The 22,261-nt window shown below is 49.0% G+C and overlaps 2 protein-coding genes across 2 annotated transcripts in view; both read right to left on the reverse strand.

Annotated features, from left to right (window-relative positions):
• LOC123143414 (phospholipase D delta-like) overlaps window positions 1–1,540 on the reverse strand; it is a 6,458-nt gene extending 4,918 nt beyond the window's left edge. The window contains exon 1 of the mRNA XM_044562333.1: window positions 509–1,540. Coding sequence (XP_044418268.1) covers window positions 509–1,498 — 990 coding nt within the window. The 5' untranslated portion in view covers window positions 1,499–1,540. The remainder of the gene's footprint in view (window positions 1–508) is intronic.
• A 776-nt stretch (window positions 1,541–2,316) lies between these two features.
• On the reverse strand, window positions 2,317–5,447 carry LOC123140999 (serine carboxypeptidase-like 51). The gene is made up of 10 exons (XM_044560254.1): window positions 5,300–5,447; window positions 5,107–5,201; window positions 4,639–4,992; window positions 4,330–4,397; window positions 4,103–4,208; window positions 3,775–4,017; window positions 3,571–3,621; window positions 2,902–2,954; window positions 2,687–2,819; window positions 2,317–2,595 (listed from the first exon to the last, which is right to left on the reverse strand). Exons 1-10 carry the CDS (start codon window positions 5,445–5,447, stop codon window positions 2,527–2,529), a joined length of 1,320 nt encoding a protein of 439 aa, XP_044416189.1. The 3' UTR covers window positions 2,317–2,526.
• Between the last annotated feature and the right edge of the window lie 16,814 nt (window positions 5,448–22,261).

Raw genomic sequence — 22,261 nt, forward strand, 5'->3', positions numbered from 1 at the left:
CGGCGACAACGGCTCGTTCTGACCAAAGTACTGGTCGGTTGGTGGTCACGAAATCTCAATGTATTTTTTTATATATTTAAGATGCTTTGTACTTCCGTTGAACTTTAACGAAAGATAAGATCTTTTTCGCAAAAAATAGACCGAGGTAGTAGTGCACCGATTTTCTGGTTCAAAAGCCTTTTTTGTGTGTGGCAACCTCTGGTTCCAATCGATATGCGAGATGTTCCATTGGTTTTATCCAATCATGTATTTTGGACCTAAAATAATTACACGTGTAGGAATCCTATCAAGGTTTGAGAAAAATCGACAAAAGTTTGAATTATGCTTGAATTTTCTTTTGAGAGGTGAATTATGCTTGAATTTGGTCCCAATTCATTTCCCACTAAGATAACCCGCCGGAACTGCAGATATGTTGGCACGTACTGAAATCTCTGAAATTTGCTAAATTTTGACGAAATTCCATTGGAATCGACAATTACGCACAAACAGAGTTGCAGTCTGATCTTACCGTGTTTAAGAAGAAGCTGGGGTGCAGGGGAGTGTCATGGTGGTCGGAGACGAGGAGGCAGACGCGCACGCCCTCCTGCGACTTGTACTTGAGCAGATCCCCCAGCGCCATCTTCTCCACCTCCACGCCGGCCAGCGCCCTCACCTCCGCCGCCTTCTCCGCCATCTCCGGCGACATCTCCTCCCGCAGCAGCCTCACCCTAGCGCCCACCGCCCACCCCGCCACGTACACCAGCTTCTGCGCCCCCAGCACCGCCATGCACACGTCCTCCCAGCACCGCCCGCGCTCGTACGAGCACGGCGCCCCCACCGCCACGTGCGCGTCCTGGTACAGCTTCAGCTCGCACCCACGCCGCGCCGGGAAGTACGCCGGCACGCCACCGAAGCGGTGGCGCCGCCGGGAGGGCGACGACGATGCGGGGGTGAAGGTGAGGGAGACGCGGATGGCGGAGTTGGGTTTGGGCGGGCCGCGGCCGTCGGGGCGGAGCAGCGGGAGCCAGGCATCCACGATGGGCTTGCCGTCGAGGAGGGTTGCGGCCGGGAGGGTGGCGAAGCCGATGAGGTCGGAGCCGAAGGGGTCGGAGTCCCTGACCTGGAGGACGAGGCGGGAGGCCTCGTGCGCGAGGGGGATGCGTATGCGCGCCGACCAGTCCGGGGCCTCGGAGTTGCGGACGACGTAGGTGCGCGCGAGCGTGGTGTCCGGGCCGTCCGGCCCCGACACCGCGACGACGGCGTAGGGGTCGGAGGTAGGGACGATGCTGTGGCGGCCGCGAGGCTTTTGGCGGCGGCGGCGGCGGCGGCGGAGGGGGCTGTCGGCGTCGGTATCGGCGTCGACGTTGCGGCTGGGGAGGCGGCGGGGCCGGATGCAGAGCCGGCGGAGGATGGTGGAGAGGACGTCCATGTTGGGGAGGCCGCACGCCTCGTGGATGGTCAGGTCGAGGTCGCCGTGGAGGAGCTCGACCCGCTCGCCGTCGTCGGCCATGGACGGCATGGCCGGCCGGTCCGTCGGCGTGCGTTTGCGCGCGCGCGTCCGATCTCCGGGCCGTGCCGTTACGCTCCCGCCACCTTTATGAGCCAAATAGCAGGCGTTACGCGACACTGAGAGGTGGGGCCAAAGGAGGAAACAGCGTGGACCTGAGAGGTCAAGTGGGCCCTAGCACGCATGTGTGGAGAGGATGCGATTCTTGGCTTGGCTCGAGGTTGATCCTTGTGCTGCTCGTCTACTCAACGTCCCGCTCCTTTTCCTTTTCCGTCAAGCCAACCAAATTAGGGTGATGTGTATATGCATGATACAAATATAGTACTCCCTCCCATTAGTATTACTTGTCTAAGATTTGTCTAAATACATTTGTATGTCACTATCTTGACAAATCTAAGACAAGAAGTATGTAACATACTTCATGAAAAAGCATTTACATCTGGACCTTTGACGTGGGAGTAATGTTTCTTTTGTCTTCGGTTTTGCTATAAATTTTATCGACCCACCTTGGTCATTTTTAAGGCGGCCACAAACAATGAGAGGTGCAAAAGGTAACCAGACCAGGAGGCACAAGAGAGGTCACTAGAGACAGAGACGAAGAAGGGTAGCAACAAGGAATCAATGACGAGTAATTCACTCGGCGGAAATAAGAGGGGGGAGGGGGGGGGGGATTTAGCACTGAAGTGATGATTTTTTATGTGATAAAGGAAGCATATTAATACCAAGAAGCTATCAGTTACACCAGGCTCTCTGTAACAACACAATATCAATAGCTATTCAAAACATCGAGGATTGACACAACAAAATTACTAGAAAGGATGACACACGCTAAGAAGGCACATCGACCAAACCATGACAACACTAAGAATACAACTCTGCCAGAGCAACATCTCCAAGAAGGGAATGACATGCCAACTCCAATTAGCAAATGTCGGATATTGGGTTTTGCACTGAATCATGATCACCATCTATCTTCTCGCAGATGGTACAATAGAGCTACCCCACAAAGAAGTACAATAAAGCTAGAGTTAGTGTGTCATCTAACTTGCCGGAGACTGGGTTATGCTACTGATCATGCTTAGTGCAATGCAAGGCTGGTCAGCAGGCACCTGCAATATCAGACATGCACCAATATCAACTTCAGTTCAAGAGCAACATATAAGACACCAAGGAGGGATGCATCTATGTTCACGAGCTTACAAAGTGCCCAGCTTGAAGGATCCAGTAGAAATGCAAGTTCTTGTAGGATCTGACGAAGGCCTGGGTGACCTTGGAGGACCCACAGTACAGGGGCTGCCTTGGCAGGCTTGTGAAGTTCTTCAGCCCGTCCCATCTGAAAGTGCAAAAGCGTGATTAGAGGGCTCACACATATCTGAACCGCGAGGAGAAGCGTGACAAAGAATTGAAGGCCTCACTTGAGCTTCTGCACCCATGCTTCCGCGCCGATCGTCGAGCAGATCACATCGAGCTTCACAAGAAAAAATTCATTGGACTTACAGTACTATAAATAGAGACTTACATAAATCACGCCCATTCATGAAATGCTATTCAATTGGAAATATCTGGGTGTAGAATGTGAACCGTGGGAGTGGTTTTCTCTAAAACGAAAGATGAAAGTTCATGTCAACTTTTTATTCAGAAAAAAATCATATCAAATTCAAGAGCCGTTTCTTACTCAAAATGATTCCATTTGCTAATCTGGTACCTTCATCAAATCGACAGTACATCGACCAGTCGTAGCACTCAACCATATGCTTCCCACGGAAGATAAAATCCGGTCGTTTTTAGCGTCTTGGTTACAAGTTGGTCAGTTTCTATTTGCAAATTGCATGGTGACACCATTTCTATTTCTAAATTGAAAGTAATATTTCAAGAAAATTTCACGATCATTGGATTTGTAATCTGACTAAATGTTCTTTCATTACTCCCATGAATAAACTTCATTACGACCATTGGATTTGTAATCAACAAGTATATATGTACTAACATTACGCCTAATGATTCGCAAGCAAAAAAAGAACGTCGAGGTTTTTGTGGGTACTATTTGCCAGAGACAGTAAGCAAAAATGAAGAGCAACAATCACCTGGCCATTGTACACCGTCACATTCACACCGTAAGACAACAACTCATCAACCTGTGGAAATTGCAAAGAGTTAATCAATTAGTGAAACATCGTCCCTTTTGTCGCAATTTAACAAAACAAAAGTAAAATGAACAAATATTTGACGGTCGGTGTAGAGCTAGGCTCACTTGCCTCGTCTATCCTAGGCTTCATGATGTCATTGACCAGTGCATTGTAGACCAGCTCCGATATCCCTTGCCACGTGAGGTTACTGGGGATGATTTTGAGCTTTTCCTTGATGACGCCGTTCATGATGCCGCTGATGGTGTTGGGACCAGATGCAACCTCCTTGCGACTAAGGTATGTTGAGTACTTCATTGTCTGGGCATTGCTCACTGCCGCCACCGATGACGAAGAGGCCGCTGACACCGGGTCCATGCCAGCTTCAAGCAAGAAGTTATAGGTGTCCTACAAAGGGGAAACCAAAACCCCCTAAGGTTTTCAAAGAAGTTGAAAGCTACACTAAGTTAGTTGAAAGCTAGTTCATACTTACAACGCTAGCGCTCTTGGACTCGATAAACAGAAGCAAGTCCGTCCACGAGTTCCACGCGGCGGCGAACTGTCCCACAGCGATCTGCTCCTTCACGGTCGCTGCCTTCCTGGTCAGAGTTTGCGCGCACATGCATGCATGTGATCGTGAGTCCGAATATATGTTTCCTTTTTACGCCATGTAAGCAAGAAGGTAGCAAGGGAGGCATGGTAGCTCGAATGTTTACTTACCCTTTGGCGGCGTCGCCGGCGTTGTCGTCCAGCCTCGACACGTCCAGCAGCAGCGGCGCGTAGGAGAGCTGCACCATCCAAATTAAAGAGCGCTCTTGTTAAAACAAGAATTCTAAGAGACCATGTTTTGCTCACCGCGAAATCCTCCGGCGATATGAAGCTGTCGCCGAGCGCGACGCCGGCGAGCGTGAGGTTGAGCTCGCCGGCGCGGATGGCCCGGACGGCGGAGACGCCGAGCGTGACGGCGTACTTGCCGCCGTAGGACTCGGCGACGAGGAACAGCGGGCTCCCCTCCCGCAGGGCGGGCACCTCCGTGGCCAGCGCCTTGAGGAGCGCCGTGGCGTCCGCGGCCGCCTCCCAGTCGCTCGTCACCAGCGCGCTGCCGTTCTCCGCGTAGCTGTACCCGACGCCCACGGGGTTGTCCTGCCATTGCCATTGCCATGCATCGAGCCAGCCATCAACACAGGTAATCAATCGGTCTACGTCGAAACGGCGAGGTCGGGTTAGGAAGAAGCAAGATGCATGGAGGAGTAGGAGTTTGTAGCTCTGGCTGACCACGAAGATGAGGTCGGCCTTCTGCAGCCAGGTGGAGTTGCGGGGGTTGAGGTGGACGTCCAGCGGCCCGACCTCCAGGAAGTTGCCGATCCCTACGCCGGACGCTCCCTGCTCGACGGACAGACATCCATGGAAAGATGGAAATGACGGCGAGCTTTCGCCGGTGGGCAGCCATGGCTCCGGCATAGGTAAGTAAGAAGAGAACAGAAGATGATGGCGTACCGGGCCGCCCTGCAGCCAGAGGACGGTCGGCCATGGGGTGGACGGCGTGGACACCCTCTGCGGGCTCTTGTAGTACCACCAGAACAGGTGAGCCTCTGCAACACACACCAAAAAAACCAAAGGAGCTTCAGACTCTCCCGCCAACGAACGATGACTAGACCAGCGTATATAGGGAAGGGAGCACGTGGATTACTTGGCCGGACTTCGACGTATCCCCAGAGCTCGCTGCCGTCGGTGGCGCCAGCGGTGACGGACGCGGCGGAGCCAGCCCGGAGCAGAGACAGGCAGCAGAGGATCAGCAGGAGGGAGGACAGAGCGACGGGACGGCAGTACTTGTCCATCTTCCAAGTGGCGCGTTATGCAGGGGCTGTGGTGGTGAGGTGCGGCTGGGTTACAAGCGTTACGCGTCTAAAATAGGTGCCGCGGCCATTGACATGGAGGCTTACCTACGCATAAACAAATGCTTCATCGGGAGTTCTAATGCGGCGGCTAGCCAGCAGCATCAGGCGTAACGCCGTCTGCTCGACCACAATTACGCCGGCAATTTCATCCCGCTCCAAGGCGGCTACCACGACAGTGATCCATGCATCTCTCGCCGGCCGCACGCCCCGGTACAATGATGCATATAGCCAACGGCATTCTTCATCAGTCCAATACTGTGGATTAACTACCGTGCACGGGACACGGGAGGTCCCGTGCACGGTCCAGCGATTGATTGCCACGCCGTGATTCATGCTAGACAGTACAACTCATCCATATTTTTTTTCATACGATTCAAAGATTGTATCGATTTTATCTTTTGAACACCAAGTCGGATTTATCACCTGGTCGTGCATTTGCATCTCTCGTAATGAAGCCTTCCAAACAAAACCAATCTTGAATATATTTTGACAAAATTTAAAATTTAGGTTCTAAAACATGATGAAACTGGTAAAAAAATCTGTGATTTTTTTAGAAATTTATGGAAAAGTCTAAAATCTTCAAAACTTTTTTCCAACAAACTTGAACTACTGGTGTACTGGAATAAAGCTTTCCAAAAAGAACTCCCGTGAAAAATCTGAGCAAAAATAATAATTTCTCCAAGACAAAATAGAGTGAATAGTAACTCTAATATAGTGCTGATTTTGCTTTTTTGCCAACAATACAAAGAAAGGCTTTTCTTCGCAAAAACAAATTACATGTGTGTAACACTTAGCAAGTTTGTTGTCAAAAAATTCATGATTTTTCTACCATTTTTGCACTATGTTTCATAGAGTTTTATCATGTCGCATATTTCCATTTTTAAAACCATCGAAATGCATTCAGGGGTGGTCTTGACACAAACATATTATAAATTAGCCTTTTGGTTCAATGGATAAATAAGATTCAAACTTCAATGATGCGTTGAAGGCAGAGGTTCATGCTTTAGTGCAAGGTATGGCTCTAACTATCCAACACTCTGAGTTTCAGTCTTGGTGCAATCAGACTCTTCACAAGCACTTTCAATTCTTTCGAGTACTTCAGTGGACAGATCCGCATATGGCCACCTTTCCTTGGAGATTAAAGTTTTAATGGCTGATATGGAGTTTATTCTACAGAAGATACATAGGGATCAGAATAGAGTTGCAGATTGTTCGGCTAGATATAGCCGGACTGAGTGTACCACTTATGTGTGGTTACTTAGAGGGCCCTCATGTACTAAGGATCTATTACCTCGCGATTGTAACTCGATAATTTTGGAATAAACCTTCCTTTACCCCGCAAAAAAAGTTTCAAACTTCAAAATCAAATGAAGAAGGCATGAGTGAGTGGAATACTATACGTGTAATGTAAGAAGTAAAGGAGGAGAGAGATTGACTCAGGCATGGGACCTCCCGTGCATGGCATAATCCCTTTTTTTCACCTACATTCTGCTCATGCACCCTTGCAGAGTACTCCCTCCGATCTAAAATATGGTTAGTTCAACCTTAATTTAAAGCTATGACACTTATCATGGATCGGAGGGAGTACAACCACCCCCCCGGTAGACGAATTTGTGCATAGTGACATAACACCCGACCTTCTTTTTGTATTATTTTCTCGGCCGAAGTGCCGTCGAAACGCATAATTCATCATTGGATCTGAATTTTCGTGTTCTTACAACATCTTCAACAGCCGCGCAACGCACGGCGTGCTAAAAAACCGTTTACAGTGCCGGAATCGTCAGTTTTTGCGCGCCGCAGAGCGCTGGCTCCAGCGGCGGCTGCAAAATATATAGTGCGCGCGCCGCTTCAGCAGACGCGCTAAATTACAGCGCGGGATAGCAGCCGGCGCTTGCCATATGTTCATTTTGGAGACAATATGGTGATATTTCAAACATCAAAACAAGACATAGCATAGTTTAAAATCACCCAAACAAGTTCATGACATAAAAGTTCAAAATCATGCCCACATCAACATCCAACCAAGTTCAAAATCATCGAAGTTAATGACATAAAAGTTCACACAAACAAATGGCACATCAACAATCATGCCTCATCCTCATCTTCGTCCTCCTCTTCCTCCGATTCTGCCTCCTCCTCTTCGTCCTATTCTTCATCCTCCTATTCATTGTGTCACGCCGCATCATCTTGGGGAGCTCGGAAGGCGTTGGCAAGATCTCCAGCGGCATCATGCGAAGGTATGTGAGACACACCGAAAGACATGCGTCCACCCATGTCACCCGGAGGTGCTCCCATGCCTCCCATGAGAGACGCAAAACTCATGCCTCCCGTGGTAGCTCCGAAGACAGCCATGCCACCCATGGTCCCCATAGTAGCTCTGAAGCCACCCATGCCGCCCATGGTAGCTCTGAAGCCACCAATGCCGCCCATGCCAACCATGGCTCTTTTTTGGACCAAGACTTCTTTGCGGGCAAGATTGATGTACTCCTTTTGCTTCTCATCGAGGGTAGATGTGTCCATGAAGAACAAGTACTTCTCCCATTCCAACAATCTAGTTCGCCCCTCCCTGGCCAATTTCTTCTCCAATGCCACCTTCCTCTCCTCGGCCGCCACCCTCCTCTCCTCGGCCGCCAACCTCCTCTCCTTGGCCGCTGCATCTTGGTTCCTTGCCATCTTCCTCACCTCGTTCGCTTCTTTTCTTGCATTCACAATAGCTTCCATAGCATTTTTTAGCTCGTCATCTCCTTTCCTCTTCTTCTTTTCTTTTCCGTCTTTCTTGCATCCATTTGCACTACTAGAAAAAGGGCTATAGATGGGATTGACACTAATGGCGCACCAGACAAGCGGTGCTAATGGCGCACCACCTCCTGATACGCCATTAGAGTTGAAACTACTAATGGCGCACCAGGCGCAGGGTGCGCCATTAGTATCAATTTTTTTTTAACTAGTGCGCCTGTCCAAACATACTAATGGCGCATCCAGACACAGTGCGCCATTACTAGTTGTAACTAGTAATGGCGCACCTGGCCTAGGGTGCGCCATTAGTATTAATTTTTTTTTAACTAGTGCGCCTGTCCAAACATACTAATGGCGCATCCAGACATAGTGCGCCATTACTAGTTGTAACTAGTAATGGCGCACTTGTCCTAGGGTGCGCCATTAGTATCAAGTTTCTTTTAACTAGTGCGCCTGTCCAAACATACTAATGGCGCATCCAGACACAGTGCGCCATTACTAGTTGTAACTAGTAATGGCGCACCTGGCCCAGGGTGCGCCATTAGTATCAATTTTTTTTAACTAGTGCGCCTGTCCAAACATACTAATGGCGCACCACCAGAAGGTGCGCCATTAGTAACCTGGATTACTAATGGCGCATTTAGAGTTGGTGCGCCATTAGTAAGTGGGCAGCAACAAGATATTTTGGACAGCCTCTCCTACCCACACTCACTTTCTCCCCACTTCATTCTCTCCACCTCCTCCTTGTCTCGGGTGCCTCCTCTTTTTCACCTCATTTCCATCATAGATTCATTCAATTTAAGTGGTTAAATTACCTTGTTTTGATAGGTAAGTAAGGGGGGAAGCTATATTTATGTTGTTCTCCCTACAACAATGTGCACATGCACTTTTTATGGCCTAGCTAGATCTATGTATGTTCGTGGTGTTGCATATGTTTGTGGTGTTGCATATGTGTTTGTGTTTGGAGGTGTACCGGTATTTGAAATGCGATAGTTGCCAATATTTTGCCGGAATGTTGATTCATTTCCGTTTCGGCGAGAATTTTGGCATTAAGCATTCTTTTTGGTCCTATTTTTAGGGAAAGTCATGCCAAATTTTTTCTTGGTTCTAAAATATCGTTTTGCTCTACCCCATAGGCGACCATGGTCCGCATGATGACCGAAGGCATCGTGAATAGGTTTTTGAGGTCCGCGAAGGCCGAGATGCTTCAAAAGAACGAGACGGAGATAAGATGTCCGTGTCGAAGATGCAAGCTGAAGAGCCTTATTGCGGACCCGGAATCCCGACAGGTGCGGGACCACCTGCTCTTGCGTGGTTTCATGGATGGCTATCGGTGGCAAGGTGATGAAGATGACTACGAAGTCGTCCATGGGGGCCGGGCAAGAAATGAGGAAGGGCAGCAAGACAACCACCGCGGCTCGGGCGGGCGAGAAGACGAAGAATCCCCAGGAGATGATCACGACGGTGATGCTGTACACAGTCATCATGTAGAAGATGCAGGACATGATGATGAGGAAGATGCCGGAGCAGACGACGGGCATGATCATGAAGATGATGATGCCGACGGAGCAGACGACGCTGGACCATCGATGGGCTGGGTGCAAGACCCTCATATTCAAGAGCTGCTTCTCAAGCAGACGGATAACGCAAGAGCTGCCGCCCGAGAGAAAGCCAAGATGGATCAACTTGAGTTAGACGCGGTTACTCCATTGTATGAAGGATGCAGGCCCGAGGATACCCGCCTGAAAGTAACGCTCATGGCTCTGGAGATGAAGGTAAAACACAAAATGACCGACGCATGCTTCGACGAGAACATGTCATTCTGGCACGAACGTCTTCCCAAGGGGAACAAGTGCCCGACCAGTTTGGAGGAGGCGAAGAAAATCGTGTGTCCTCTGGATTTACCGCACGTGAAATACCATGTGTGCATGAACAATTGCATCATTTATCGGGACGAGCACGCGGAGTCTACCATATGTCCGGTGTGCGGCGTCACTCGATACAAGAAGAGGAAGAAAGCTCCTCGAAAAGTGGTTTGGTACTTTCCGATCACTCCTCGTCTGCAGCGGTATTTCGCGGACCCTAAGGTAGCAAAGCTCCTGCGTTGGCACGCGGATAGGGAGGAGAAGAAGCGAGAAGATGACGCAAATGATCCGGAGATAGATAAAAAAGACAAGATGCTGAGTCACCCTAAGGATGCGAGCCAGTGGCAAGCGTTGAACTTCGAAGACCTAGAATTTGGGAACGATCCAAGGAACATCGTGCTGGGCGCGAGCACCGATGGAGTCAATCCGTTTGGCAGCCAGAGAAGCACACATAGCACCTGGCCTGTGTTTGTGTGGATGTACAACCTTCCCCCCTGGTTGTGCATGAAGAGGAAGTACATTCACATGAGTATGCTAATCGAAGGATCGAAACAACCAGGGAACAACATCAATATGTATCTGGGGCTGCTGAAAGAGGAGCTTGACACGATGTGGAAAACGCCAGCCAATACGTGGGACGCCGCAGAGAAAGAATATTTCCCTATGAGAGCCGCGCTGCTCACAACGGTGCACGACTATCTCGGTTACGGATATGTCGCGGGGCAGGTGGTCCACGGATTTTCTGGATGCGTCAGGTGCATGGATGACACAACGTATCGCCAGCTAGATAGAGATCCCGGGTCTTCGAAAACCGTGTTCATGGGACATCGAAGGTGGCTTCGCGACGATGACCCGTGGAGAAAACGCAAGGATCTATTCGATGGTGAAACCGAACCCCGAGGACGCCCGCGTACGAGGAGCGGCGAGGAAATAGACGAGCTGTTGAAAAATTGGAAAGACTGCCCACTGCCGGAAAGGAAGCAAAAGGCGCCAGAGCCAGGAAAGAAGCGAAAGGCGCCAGAGCCGCTGCTGAAGGTATGGAAAACGAGGTCTGTTTTCTGGGACTTGCCGTACTGGAAGATCCACCGTGTGCCTCACAGCCTTGATGTCATGCATATCACGAAGAACGTGTGCGAGTGTCTGCTTGGTACCCTGCTCAACATGCCAGAGAGGACCAAAGATGGGCCGAAAGCAAGGGCAGACTTGAAATCAATGGGCATCAGGCAGGAGCTTCACGCTATATATGATGATGATGATGATGAGGCGAAGCAGGACACGAAAAGTCGTCGCAAAGGCAAAAAGGCCAAGAAGACCGGAAATGACTACCCTCCCGCGTGCTTCACTCTAAGTCAGGAGGAGATCGAGCAGTTTTTCACCTGCCTCGTAGGAGTAAAACTTCCTTACGGTTACGCGGGGAAGATAAGCAGATACCTAGACCTAGCGAAGCTGAAGTTCAGCGGGATGAAGTCTCACGACTGTCACGTGCTGATGACGCAGATACTTCCAGTTGCAATCCGTGGGATCATGGACGCGCACGTCCGTGAAACGCTATTTGGCCTATGCAACTTTTTCGACGTCATCTCTCGGAAGTCTGTTGGCGTGAGGCAACTCAGAAGGCTACAGGAAGAGATCGTGGTGATACTATGTGAGCTTGAGATGTACTTCCCGCCCGCATTCTTCGACGTTATGGTGCATCTGCTGGTCCATATCGTGGACGATATCATCCAACTCGGGCCGACGTTCCTGCACAGCATGATGCCGTTCGAAAGGATGAATGGTGTCATCAAAGGATACGTTCGCAACATGTCACGTCCAGAGGGAAGCATAGCCAGGGGCTTTCTGACCGAAGAGTGCATCTCCTACTGCACGAATTATCTAGGCATCGAGAACCCCGTTGATCTGCCCGTCAACAGGCACCTCGGCAGGCTCGCTGGATGGGGTCACCGTGAGGGTCGCCGCGAAATGCATGTCGACTTCGAGGGTCGACTCGCCGACTTTGAAAGAGCAAACCTAGTCGCGCTACAACACATAGACGTGGTCGATCCTTGGGTGGTAGAGCACAAAACCTTTATTAAGAAGACGTACAATGACCGAGGCCAACAGAGGACGGACGGAGATATACTCAAAGAGCACAACTCATGTTTCACGCGTTGGTTCAAGCAGAAGCTTCTGTCGTACCCTTTACATGAGGATTCTTCCGCGGAAGAACAACTCATATTCGCCTTGTCACAGGGCGCCGAGCACAACCTGATGACCTATGAGGCGTACGATATCAACGGCTACATATTCTACACCGAGGCCAAGGACATGAAGAGCGATGGTTATCAGAACTCCGGGGTAACGATGGAATCCTACACCGGTAACGACAAGGACAGATACTACGGAAGGATCGAGGAGATCTGGGAGCTGAGCTACGCTGGAGAGAAGGTCCCGATGTTCCGTGTCAGATGGGCCAAAAGCGTCCTAAAAGAAGACCGGTATTTCACCACCATGGTTATACCCGAAGCCAAATCCAAGACCCCAGGAGCAAACGTCACCGCGGAAAATGAGCCATGGGTACTGGCTTCCCAAGTGGACCAATGCTTCTTCATTACCGACCCGTCAAAGCCCAGTCGTGTTGTCGTGAGGAGAGGCAAAAGGAAGATCATCGGAATGGATGGAATAGCCAATGAGCAAGACTTTGACAAGTACGGCGACACGAGAATCGAACATGACGACGATGATGAAGTAGCAGCATAGACCACAAGAAGAAGCAGGGCCACCCTACCTAAATGACGTCCGTTCCACAGAAGAACTCCATTTGCGAAAAAGAAGGGCAAGAAGATTGTGAACAGATAGCTAGCTAAGATCGATTGTATTTAAGTCGTAGCCTTCATTTCTCGATTGTATTTCATGGGCACTTTTTGAACTATCATGAATATTTTTAAATTTCATGGACACTCGATCTCGATCCCTCTCCATCTCGATCGCTATCCCACCTCGCCAGATCCGGTCCCCCTCGCCGCCGAGCACCCCCCGGTCCACCGGCCCCCCGCACCCCGCGCACCCTCCCCCGCTCCACCGGCATTACTGTTTGATGATATTTTTTAAATAATTATTACTGTCTTATAAAAAATATTACTGTTATGATTTAAACAAGTTTGAACATATTTAAACACAAATAAATATCAAACAGCATTTTAAATGCATAAAAAAATTGTGGAGCCTGGGAATCGAACCCAGGACCTCTTGGTGTGAGAATTGGCTGCTGACCAGTCGAGCTAGTAGAGGGAACTTAGTGTGGACCAGGTCAGGTGGAAGATAACCTGTTGGCTCGAGCAGAAATCAAAAAAAAAATACTAATGGCGCACCAGGGTGAGGTGCGCCATTAGTATGGATGTACTTATGGCGCACCGAGGGGTGGTGCGCCATTAGTATTGTGCCCTCGCCCGGCCCTCGATCCCCTTCCCCTCTCCTATCCCCAGCCCAAACCTATCCCCTCTCTCTCCCTCGCCCTCGCCCTCGATCCCCTTCCCCTCTCCTCTCCCGACGCCGCTGCCCCGCCGCCTCGACGCCGCCCCGTCGTCCTCGTCTCCGCCCCGACGCCCCGACGCTGCGACGCCGCCCTCTCCTCTCCCGACGCCGCCGCCCCGCCGCCCCGTCGTCCTCGTCTCCGCCCCGACGCCGCGACGCCGCCCTCTCCTCTCCCGACGCCGCCGCCCCGCCGCCCCGTCGTCCTCGTCTCCTCGGCGCCGCGCCCGTGGCCAGCCCCGTCGACAAGTTCGCGCTCCTCCCCGCCTTCCTCCAGGTACCCCGCCACCCGGCCTACTCTACAGCATTCTATACTCTGTGATCTTTTTACTACTCCTGTTCTATCTGATGCCTCATGATGTTCCAATAAGACATATATCTTGAAAGCTTAATTTTTACTATTTCAAATGTCTTTCTTTATACTTAATAGTTATACAATTTATAATCTACGTGGAGTTGATTGTAGTGTTGGCATGTATTTCTGTATTAAATTTAAACGTGTAGTCATCAGTATATTGACGGCCTACTGAAAAATTGCAATTTTTTTGGCTCTAGATTGATGGCACACAAATAATTTTTAACTGGCAGTGATTACTATTATATCCTGCGTGTATTCATATGTCACAGATTTAACATGCATTCTTAAACTATATCTAAGTTATTTTTCTTTTTGATTTACACAAACCCGGAGAGTATGATTTTGCTTACTAGAAACTATAAGATTTGGACAATTTTGTTATAAATTGATCGGAGTTTGGAAATTGTTTTAAATACCTGGGATAATACTTATGCTATTGTACAGCTAAAATAGTTAATCCGCAACATAGTTGAGAGTTTTTTTTACGAACTATACTCCTGTGTGCGTGCATTTGTTCGTTCCTGAATTTAATAGGGTATCTTTTAGCATATTTTCAGTCACTGATTCATGGTTTTTGTGCATAAATTTCAAGAAATTAGCTGAAAATTTTATTTTGTTCTCAGTGTGCCCTAATTTGGAGTAATTCTGGCACCAGCCTTAGATTATAACAAATTGTTAGGTGATGGGGATTAAGATTAAATTATTTTGTGTCTTGAACACCGTTAAAAAAACTACAGCCTTAGATGACACGAAAGAATCAGTAATCTTGACATCTGAACTTGCCCTATACGTCCCTTAAATTGAAACCAGTAAAGAGTAACCAAAAGTACAAACTGATAAGTAGATAAAGAGTAGGGTAGAAAAGAATGAAATTATCAAGTCAAATAGCAATTGAAACAAGCAAACTGACCCAGCACCAAATAAGATAGTTTCAAATACTATCCAAGGGACTTAGGAACAGCAGAATCAGCATAGCAATTCAAGAAAAAGGAAGAACAGAAGACAAGAATAAGTGCAGCTGCAGTACTATTTCTCAAACAACAGAACTGGTTGACATACTGCAAAACCAACAAAATGTTAAGAAATAGGTAAAATATAAACTTGCAAAACAGTCCTTTGTATCCACCAGAACATGATTTTACCGAAAGAACTAATATCATAACCGAACTATCAACATATATTTTATCTATACATGGATGCCAGTGAGCAAGAATAAAAATTCTCAAAAAGGAAAAGATCAGTTCAAATTTTGTTGAGGAAACGATCATTTGTACTCAGAAGTAGCTCTATTTAGCAAGAGGCTCGGAGTTGGCCCATTTATAGAAGGTGGTATGGTATTTTCGCAACAAGAGGTTATAAGAAGTAAATGCAGGTGTATGACAATATTGTGATTTTCCACGTATGGGCTTCTATAAGCATTAATATGATCATCAGCAGAAAGCAAATTTGAGGCCAGTTAGCAGTTGCTGTGCTGGACAACAGTAGACAAAATATTGACAACTGGCCAACTTGAATGTACATCACTGCCAACAGTAACCATAACCCATACCACAAAAACAAGTGATGGTATCTGATCTCGGTACACCGCTAAATGAGCCTTATTCGTCATCTCGATCAACTGCACTTACCGCCAATCCCAAAAAAAAGAATAACAGGGAGAAGCCAATTGTCAAAGAACCAAATATGACCAGAAACCACACAAGAATCGGTGAAAGCAGAAAGAATCACTACATCGGGACCAAATCATTATCTGGCGACACAAAAACAGGGACATGCATAAGAAAATGGCTCAGATATACCCCCATCTGGACACCATAACTGAACTTCTGGTAGAATGACCATGAACATATTATATTTGTGGACGGAGGGAGTAATATTTAGCCGCTAAACTGGTTACTTGCTGTCACACAAGCCATCCTAGTTTAGCCAGAAGGAGAAGGAGCCAAGTGATCTGCAGCAGTACTAGTTGAGATCATATCCAGCACATAGTATGGTGAGATCAACACTTAAAATTCCATTGTGCTGCAATAGTCTGAATCATGTTACATAAGTGTTGGGTTCACAAAGCTCTGTTACTATGTGTTCTAGTCATGTACAGCAGTTTGACATTCCTCAAAATTTAAGTGTTGATAGAATGACCGTGGGCGCCATTTATTTTGCGTGTCCAGTGGCTGTGGCTGCCTAATGATGACAGACTAAGTTTCTGATTTATTTTGTTATAGAAGTGTAGATTCATTGGTAGCAATTGTTTTCAGTGTCTCATGTTGCTTGTAGTGTTTTGTCCAAAATGTTGAATGATACTGCTTGGAGATGCATATATTGTTTCACCTCTTCACATGCCAATGTATTTTCCATGTTGTGATGGAGGCCTTTTTTGCCTTGTCCACCCAAGAGGCCCTTGAGTTTGCCGGAATGTCGATTAACTTCCGTTCCGGCAAATTCGGGTACTCCATATGTCCTATTTTCAGCAAAGGTCATGCTGAAATTTTCCGTGAATTTTAGCATGACTTTGCTAAAAATAGGACATATGGGGTACTTGTGACTAATGCATGGGCCGGGGTATCTTAGTAGTTAATTAAGTAGGATCAAGTGCCCCGGCGTACTTGTGACTAATGCATGGCTTTTAGGGTGCCTCGGTGTCGATAAAAACCGAAATGATGAAAGCTTAGGCTTTTAGGGTGCCTCGGCGTCGAAAAGCCTCAATGATAAAAGCTTAGCTTTTAGGATGCCTCGGTGTCGACAAACCCTAAATGATGAGACCATGATCTTGTTCCTTGACAATAACCAACTTTTTGACCAAACTTTGTTCCTATTTAGAGAGAAACATGGCCAACAACGATGAGGCCGGGGGTTCGAGCGTCAAGCCATTCTGGAAGCTGTCCCAGGAGATGGAGGAACAACCTCACTTGTATGAGGACGTCGCCTTCCCCACCGATCCTGAGACCACTGATGGTACCGCTGAGGATGACCCCACTGATGCCACCACTGATGGTGCCGCCGAGGATGCCACCACTGATGATGGCGGCGCACGCACAGATGGCAGCCAACCGAAGAGGCAACGGAAGGACCGGCGCCCGACCGTGCTCCGCACCCTCAAGGAGGAATTTACTGAAGTGGACTCCGACGGGAATCCAACGGCGCCCGAACGAATAGTCAAGGGGTACTCGCTTCAGCTCGGGTGCATTCTCCGGAGCACCGTCTCGATCAACACCGAGAACCTGAGGCATCCTGACCGAGGGAATTTGCGCAACCTCCTCTTCACGAAGCTGCACGAACGATACAAGTTCCCCGCTGAATTTGAAAACACAAGCCTCAAAGGGAATAAAGTGAACAATATTGCCCTCACGAAGATGAGCAAGGCCCTGTCTACTTGGAAAAGCAATGTGAAGAGAATGATCGAGAAAGGTGAGAGTTATGAGAAGATCAAGGAGAAAAATCCTTCGACCACCGAAGATGACTACAACGACTTCAAGATCAATTGCTCGAGCACCGCAAACTCCGAATCGAGTAAGTGGGGGAAAGAAATGCGGGAGCTGAACTTAGGGGAACAAACACTCGGTCCCGGCGGTTACAGAGTGGCGGAGCCTATATGGGACAAGGAGGAGGCGGACCGTGCCGAGCAAGGCCTACCGCCCCTCTTCGATAAATACGGTGACAAGCAGACCAGGAACTTTGTCAGGGCCCGGTACAAGAAGGACCCGAAAACAAAGGAGCTTACCACGGATCCGAAGACCAGGTCGCTTGAGCTTGTTCTGGTAAGGAATACACCCCCTCGTAATTAGCTCCATATGGTTGCATTCTAATTAATGAAGCCAAATTTCTAAATGGTTCACATTCCTTCCGCAGGCGACTGAAAGCAGTAGCGCGGGGTCGACTAAGAGCAACCCTTGGGACACCACTCTAAATAGGGCGTTGAATGTAATGAAGAACAAGGATAAGCTCAGTAAGCCGACGTCAGCTGGTCGTGTGGCCGGCAAAGGCTTGTCGACAAAATGGTCGTCATACTATGACACTGCTGGGCGAAAGGAGAAAAAGACCAGCTCGGAAAGCCAGGCGCGCGAGGTTCAAGAACTCAGGGCACAGGTGGCGCGGATTCCGGAGATTGTCCAAGAGCAAGTGCAACAACAACTCGGAGCGACGATCACCGCCATTGTGCCTACCTTGATCCAGGGGATTAGTGCGTGGATTGCGGGCGGCCAACAGGGGCCGCCCCCGATTCCTAGCTTCACGGCCAGCAACTCGCAGAACGCGATGGCGGGGCCATTGGTGTCTCCGGCGGAGCCGGCATTGGTGTCTCCGACGCCGGCACGGGAGCTTAATGCACCCGGGTGTACGCCGGCCGGCACCTCTGCAGCAAGCGGCCCCTCCGTCAACTGCATGCCCGCCGTTGGCGGTGCCTCGACATTAGCCGAGCTCGACGCCATCATCACGGTAACTAATTAAGCCTCTCTCGGCTGAGGACTTCATCTCCTTGCCTTTGACTGGGCATCCCTAATGCCCTACATGTTTTCGCATGGCGCCGCCGACGTTCCGTGCACTCTCCTGCACTTCGTGAACAACGAGTTGGTCGATGTCGCCAAGGGCAAAATCGTTCAACCGGGCAACCCCTTGTTCCACGGTACCCAGATGCCACCCAACTTGTTTAGGGTTCAACTGGTTCGGGTGCTGCTAGGCTGCGACGAGGTGTTACCTCCGATTCGACCCATCGGGGCCGACGATGATGACGTGATGAACCTCAGCGCCTGCCTGAGCTGGCCCCTGCTTTGGCCGAAGAGCCAGATTCGTTTGGGGGCGGGGGACACCACCCCAAAGACAACACCGCCAGTCGTGCCGGCGCCAAGTCGGCCCCATGGCAAGACCGCCGCAACGGTGCCGGACATCCCTATGCCACTGGATCCAAACATGCATATGGCACAGGATCAGAACGACGACGACGACGATACATTTGCCAACGTCGATCAGTACTTTGCCGATCATGGGGATGGTGGCGACTTCATGGGGCCTCCTTCTCAAGAACCCAACCCAACAAAAGACGTGTGCGATCTAGCTGGTACCGCGGAGAAGCCAAGTTGCAACAGGCGTCGTTTGCAGTTCAGCTCTCAGGAGACGCCTCCAGCTGCCGACTTCACCGAGCCTCAGATAGGCGAGGTGCGAAATATGATCAGCCCCAACACACTCAAGAAGGCGGTCTGTGAGCAGAACTCGGTCCCATTACAGGAGATCAAGAAGAAGGCACGCAAAAGAAACACTAACAAGGGTGCGGGCCAGCCGGCACCGAGTACGATCCGTGCTCAGGACGGGCCACCTTCAACTGCGGATATCTCGAGGAGGGTGCATGTGGCGGGTAGGCCGATGCTACCGAGAAATATGCTCGATGCTGCAACCGGTGCTATGCGGAGTCTGCATGACAGTGTTCTTTCTTTGGAGAAGCGGTGTCTCCGAGAGAAGGATGTGGCATACCCGGTTTTCGCGGCCAAGGTGCCAGAGGGCAAGGGCTTTGTGGATAACTCCATCGGGGGTACGATCGTCCTGCGGTTTGATGACATCCACGCTATGTTGAACCTTCATCCGCTGCACTACACCTTCGTTCGGCTATTTTCGCTGAGTATGGAGATGCGGATCATTCGCGACAAGACCCCGGACATCGTGATAGTCGACCCCTTCTACATGCGTGCCAAGATCTTGGGCAGCGCTGGGGACCGGCAAGTCGCGAGTTCTTACCTCGAAGGCGTCATTCTGGCAAACCAAGATAAGGACAACTTCCTCGTGCCTTACTTTCCCGAGTAAGTCCTCCGCTCAACCGCCCCGTAACATATGAATTCTTAGATTTCGATCGTTTTTCTTTTAACATTCCGTGTTTTCTGCAGTGACACACATGGCACGCTCATCCTCCTAAGCCCCAAATATTCCATGGCCACGTATTTCGACCCGGACCGTCAGTCGAACGTAGACTACACAAATGTCAAGAAGGTTCTTGATGATGTTATCCCCGGCTACGTCAAATCTGGAGGCACCTTCACCAGGCCTATTCGTAAGTACGGCAAGCACGTGTTCTCCCACAATACGACGTTCTGCTGCGTCAAGCAGCCGCCTGGCGGTCAGAAGGGTGCCTACTACGCCATCCATCACATGCGGGCGATCGTACGGGACCATCATCAACTACTGCTACCGAGTAGACTCAAAGATTGGGCCGCGAGTGTGTCGGCAATCCAGGACGCGGACATCAGACAAGAATTCTTTCGCATCCAGCCGGAGTTTGCGGAAATCATCCATCAAGATGTCCTTCGTACCTCGGGGCAGTTCTACCTCAGAAATCAACCGTCCAACAGTGACATCGACACAATCCTACAAATGCAGGCTGATAACGCCCGTTGTTTCATGACTCCCACGATAGACGGCGGCTTCATCCACGCTCCGGTCCCTTGAGTCGAGTCGAAAGCAGTGATGCTGTGTCTAGTTCTGAAACATCGATTGGCTCATGTTGTAATTAAACTTTAATGAACTTGTAGTATGTCTCTTTGGTTTTGAGAGTCCTTCAACTTAGATGTAATCGATGCTATTAATGTCTTGCTTTTCTCTTCCGATCGTTCTGTTGCATACTTATATATTGCTTATGTATTGTCTGTGAATTGGTACTAACGTTTCGTTTGGCTACTGCATAGCGATGCCGTGGTATGTCGTGTACAAGGGTAAGGTTCCCGGAATCTACGACGACTGGGAGGAGTGTCGGAGACAGGTTCACCGATTCAGCGGTAACAGTTACAAAGGGTACGCCACTAGGGCCGAGGCCGAATCTAGATACGCCCGCTATCTAGCGGGAGAGGGGAGGGAGCGTTGGAGGAACCGGATGAAGACGAGTTTCATCGTGATGACCGCAGCTCTCTTCTATGTGATGGTAGTTTAGATGATCGATATCGACTTGTAATGTGAAGACAAACTCGCGGTCTCGAGACTTGTAATATAATGTTCTATCTTTGTTCGGTCTTTTCAATTCGGAGACTAATATGATGAATTGTATTCGGAGACTAAAATGATGAATTGTATTCAGAGACTAATCTTCTATTGTATTCGATGAATCTGTTGTTGATGTGTGCTGTCTATATTTTGTCCAATTATACATTTTGTAACCTGTGCAAAAAACAGAAAATTAAAAAATAAAAAAAACCTAATATTCATACTAATGGCGCATCACATCATAGTGCGCCATTAGTATGCCAGAGGATACTAATGGCGCATCACTAAACAGTGCGCCATTAGTATGCCGAAGTTACTAATGGCGCATCCAGTTGTTGTGCGCCATTAGTATGCCAAAGCACCTGGGTATAGATGGCCCCCTGGGAGGCATACTAATGGCGCACCAGTGGTGCACCATTAGTAAAATATACTAATGGCGTGCTACTAATGGCGCACCACTAATGCGCCATTAATGGCCAAATTAGGTGCGCCATTAGTAGGCCTTTTCCTAGTAGTGTTGGTCTCGCTTGGAGTACGCAACCGAGTTTGGTGTAGGGCTTCTCTTGCCGTCATCACCTGATGCCTCCTCATCATCGTCATCCAAATCAATAGTTCGCTTGTGTTTGTTGCTCTCCTCATCATCGACACCATCACGGGGCTTCCATTTCTCATCATCCTTCAACGCATCATAGCAATGAGGCAAGGTAAATGGTCTCCCTTTCTTGATCTTCCCTTTTTTGGTCTTCTTCTCCTCTCCTTTAAATAAGTTTTGTGCAATAGTGAGCTACAAACAAAAGAACAAGTTAGCACTTGAAACACCAAGAAGAAACATGATGAACATGGAAGAATCATGAAAGAAATGGCACTTACCATATCTCTATCATTAGTGCCACTTGGGTTCAAGATGCCAACCGCCTTAACTGCGGCCGCCCACCTTTGACAATCTCGGTTGATTGTCGACCACCGGGAGCGAAGAGATCTTTTCGAGCGATCAATGCCACTTTTGTTGTGTAAATCAAAGTGCTCCTTCATCCGGATCCAATATGCATTTCTACTTTGACCCCCTCCAACGGTGGCATCCCTCGACACTTGCAACCTTGTATTGCATAGCAAGATGTCTTCGTCCATGGTGTAGTTGCCCGCTCTTCCTTTCGGTGCATCGACGATACCCTCACCATCCTCGTCCACCTCAAACTCATGATCATCGAAATGCACATCATTGGTTTGAGACCAATGAGAATTGTTGGAGCCAACACCCATAGTTGACATATATGTCTCATCATTGAAACTACAAAGCATATAAGCCATCCATATGTATGCAGTCAAAAAAA

The sequence above is a fragment of the Triticum aestivum genome, chromosome 6D (genome assembly GCF_018294505.1).
Source record: "Triticum aestivum cultivar Chinese Spring chromosome 6D, IWGSC CS RefSeq v2.1, whole genome shotgun sequence".
NCBI classification, from domain to species: Eukaryota; Viridiplantae; Streptophyta; class Magnoliopsida; order Poales; family Poaceae; genus Triticum; species Triticum aestivum.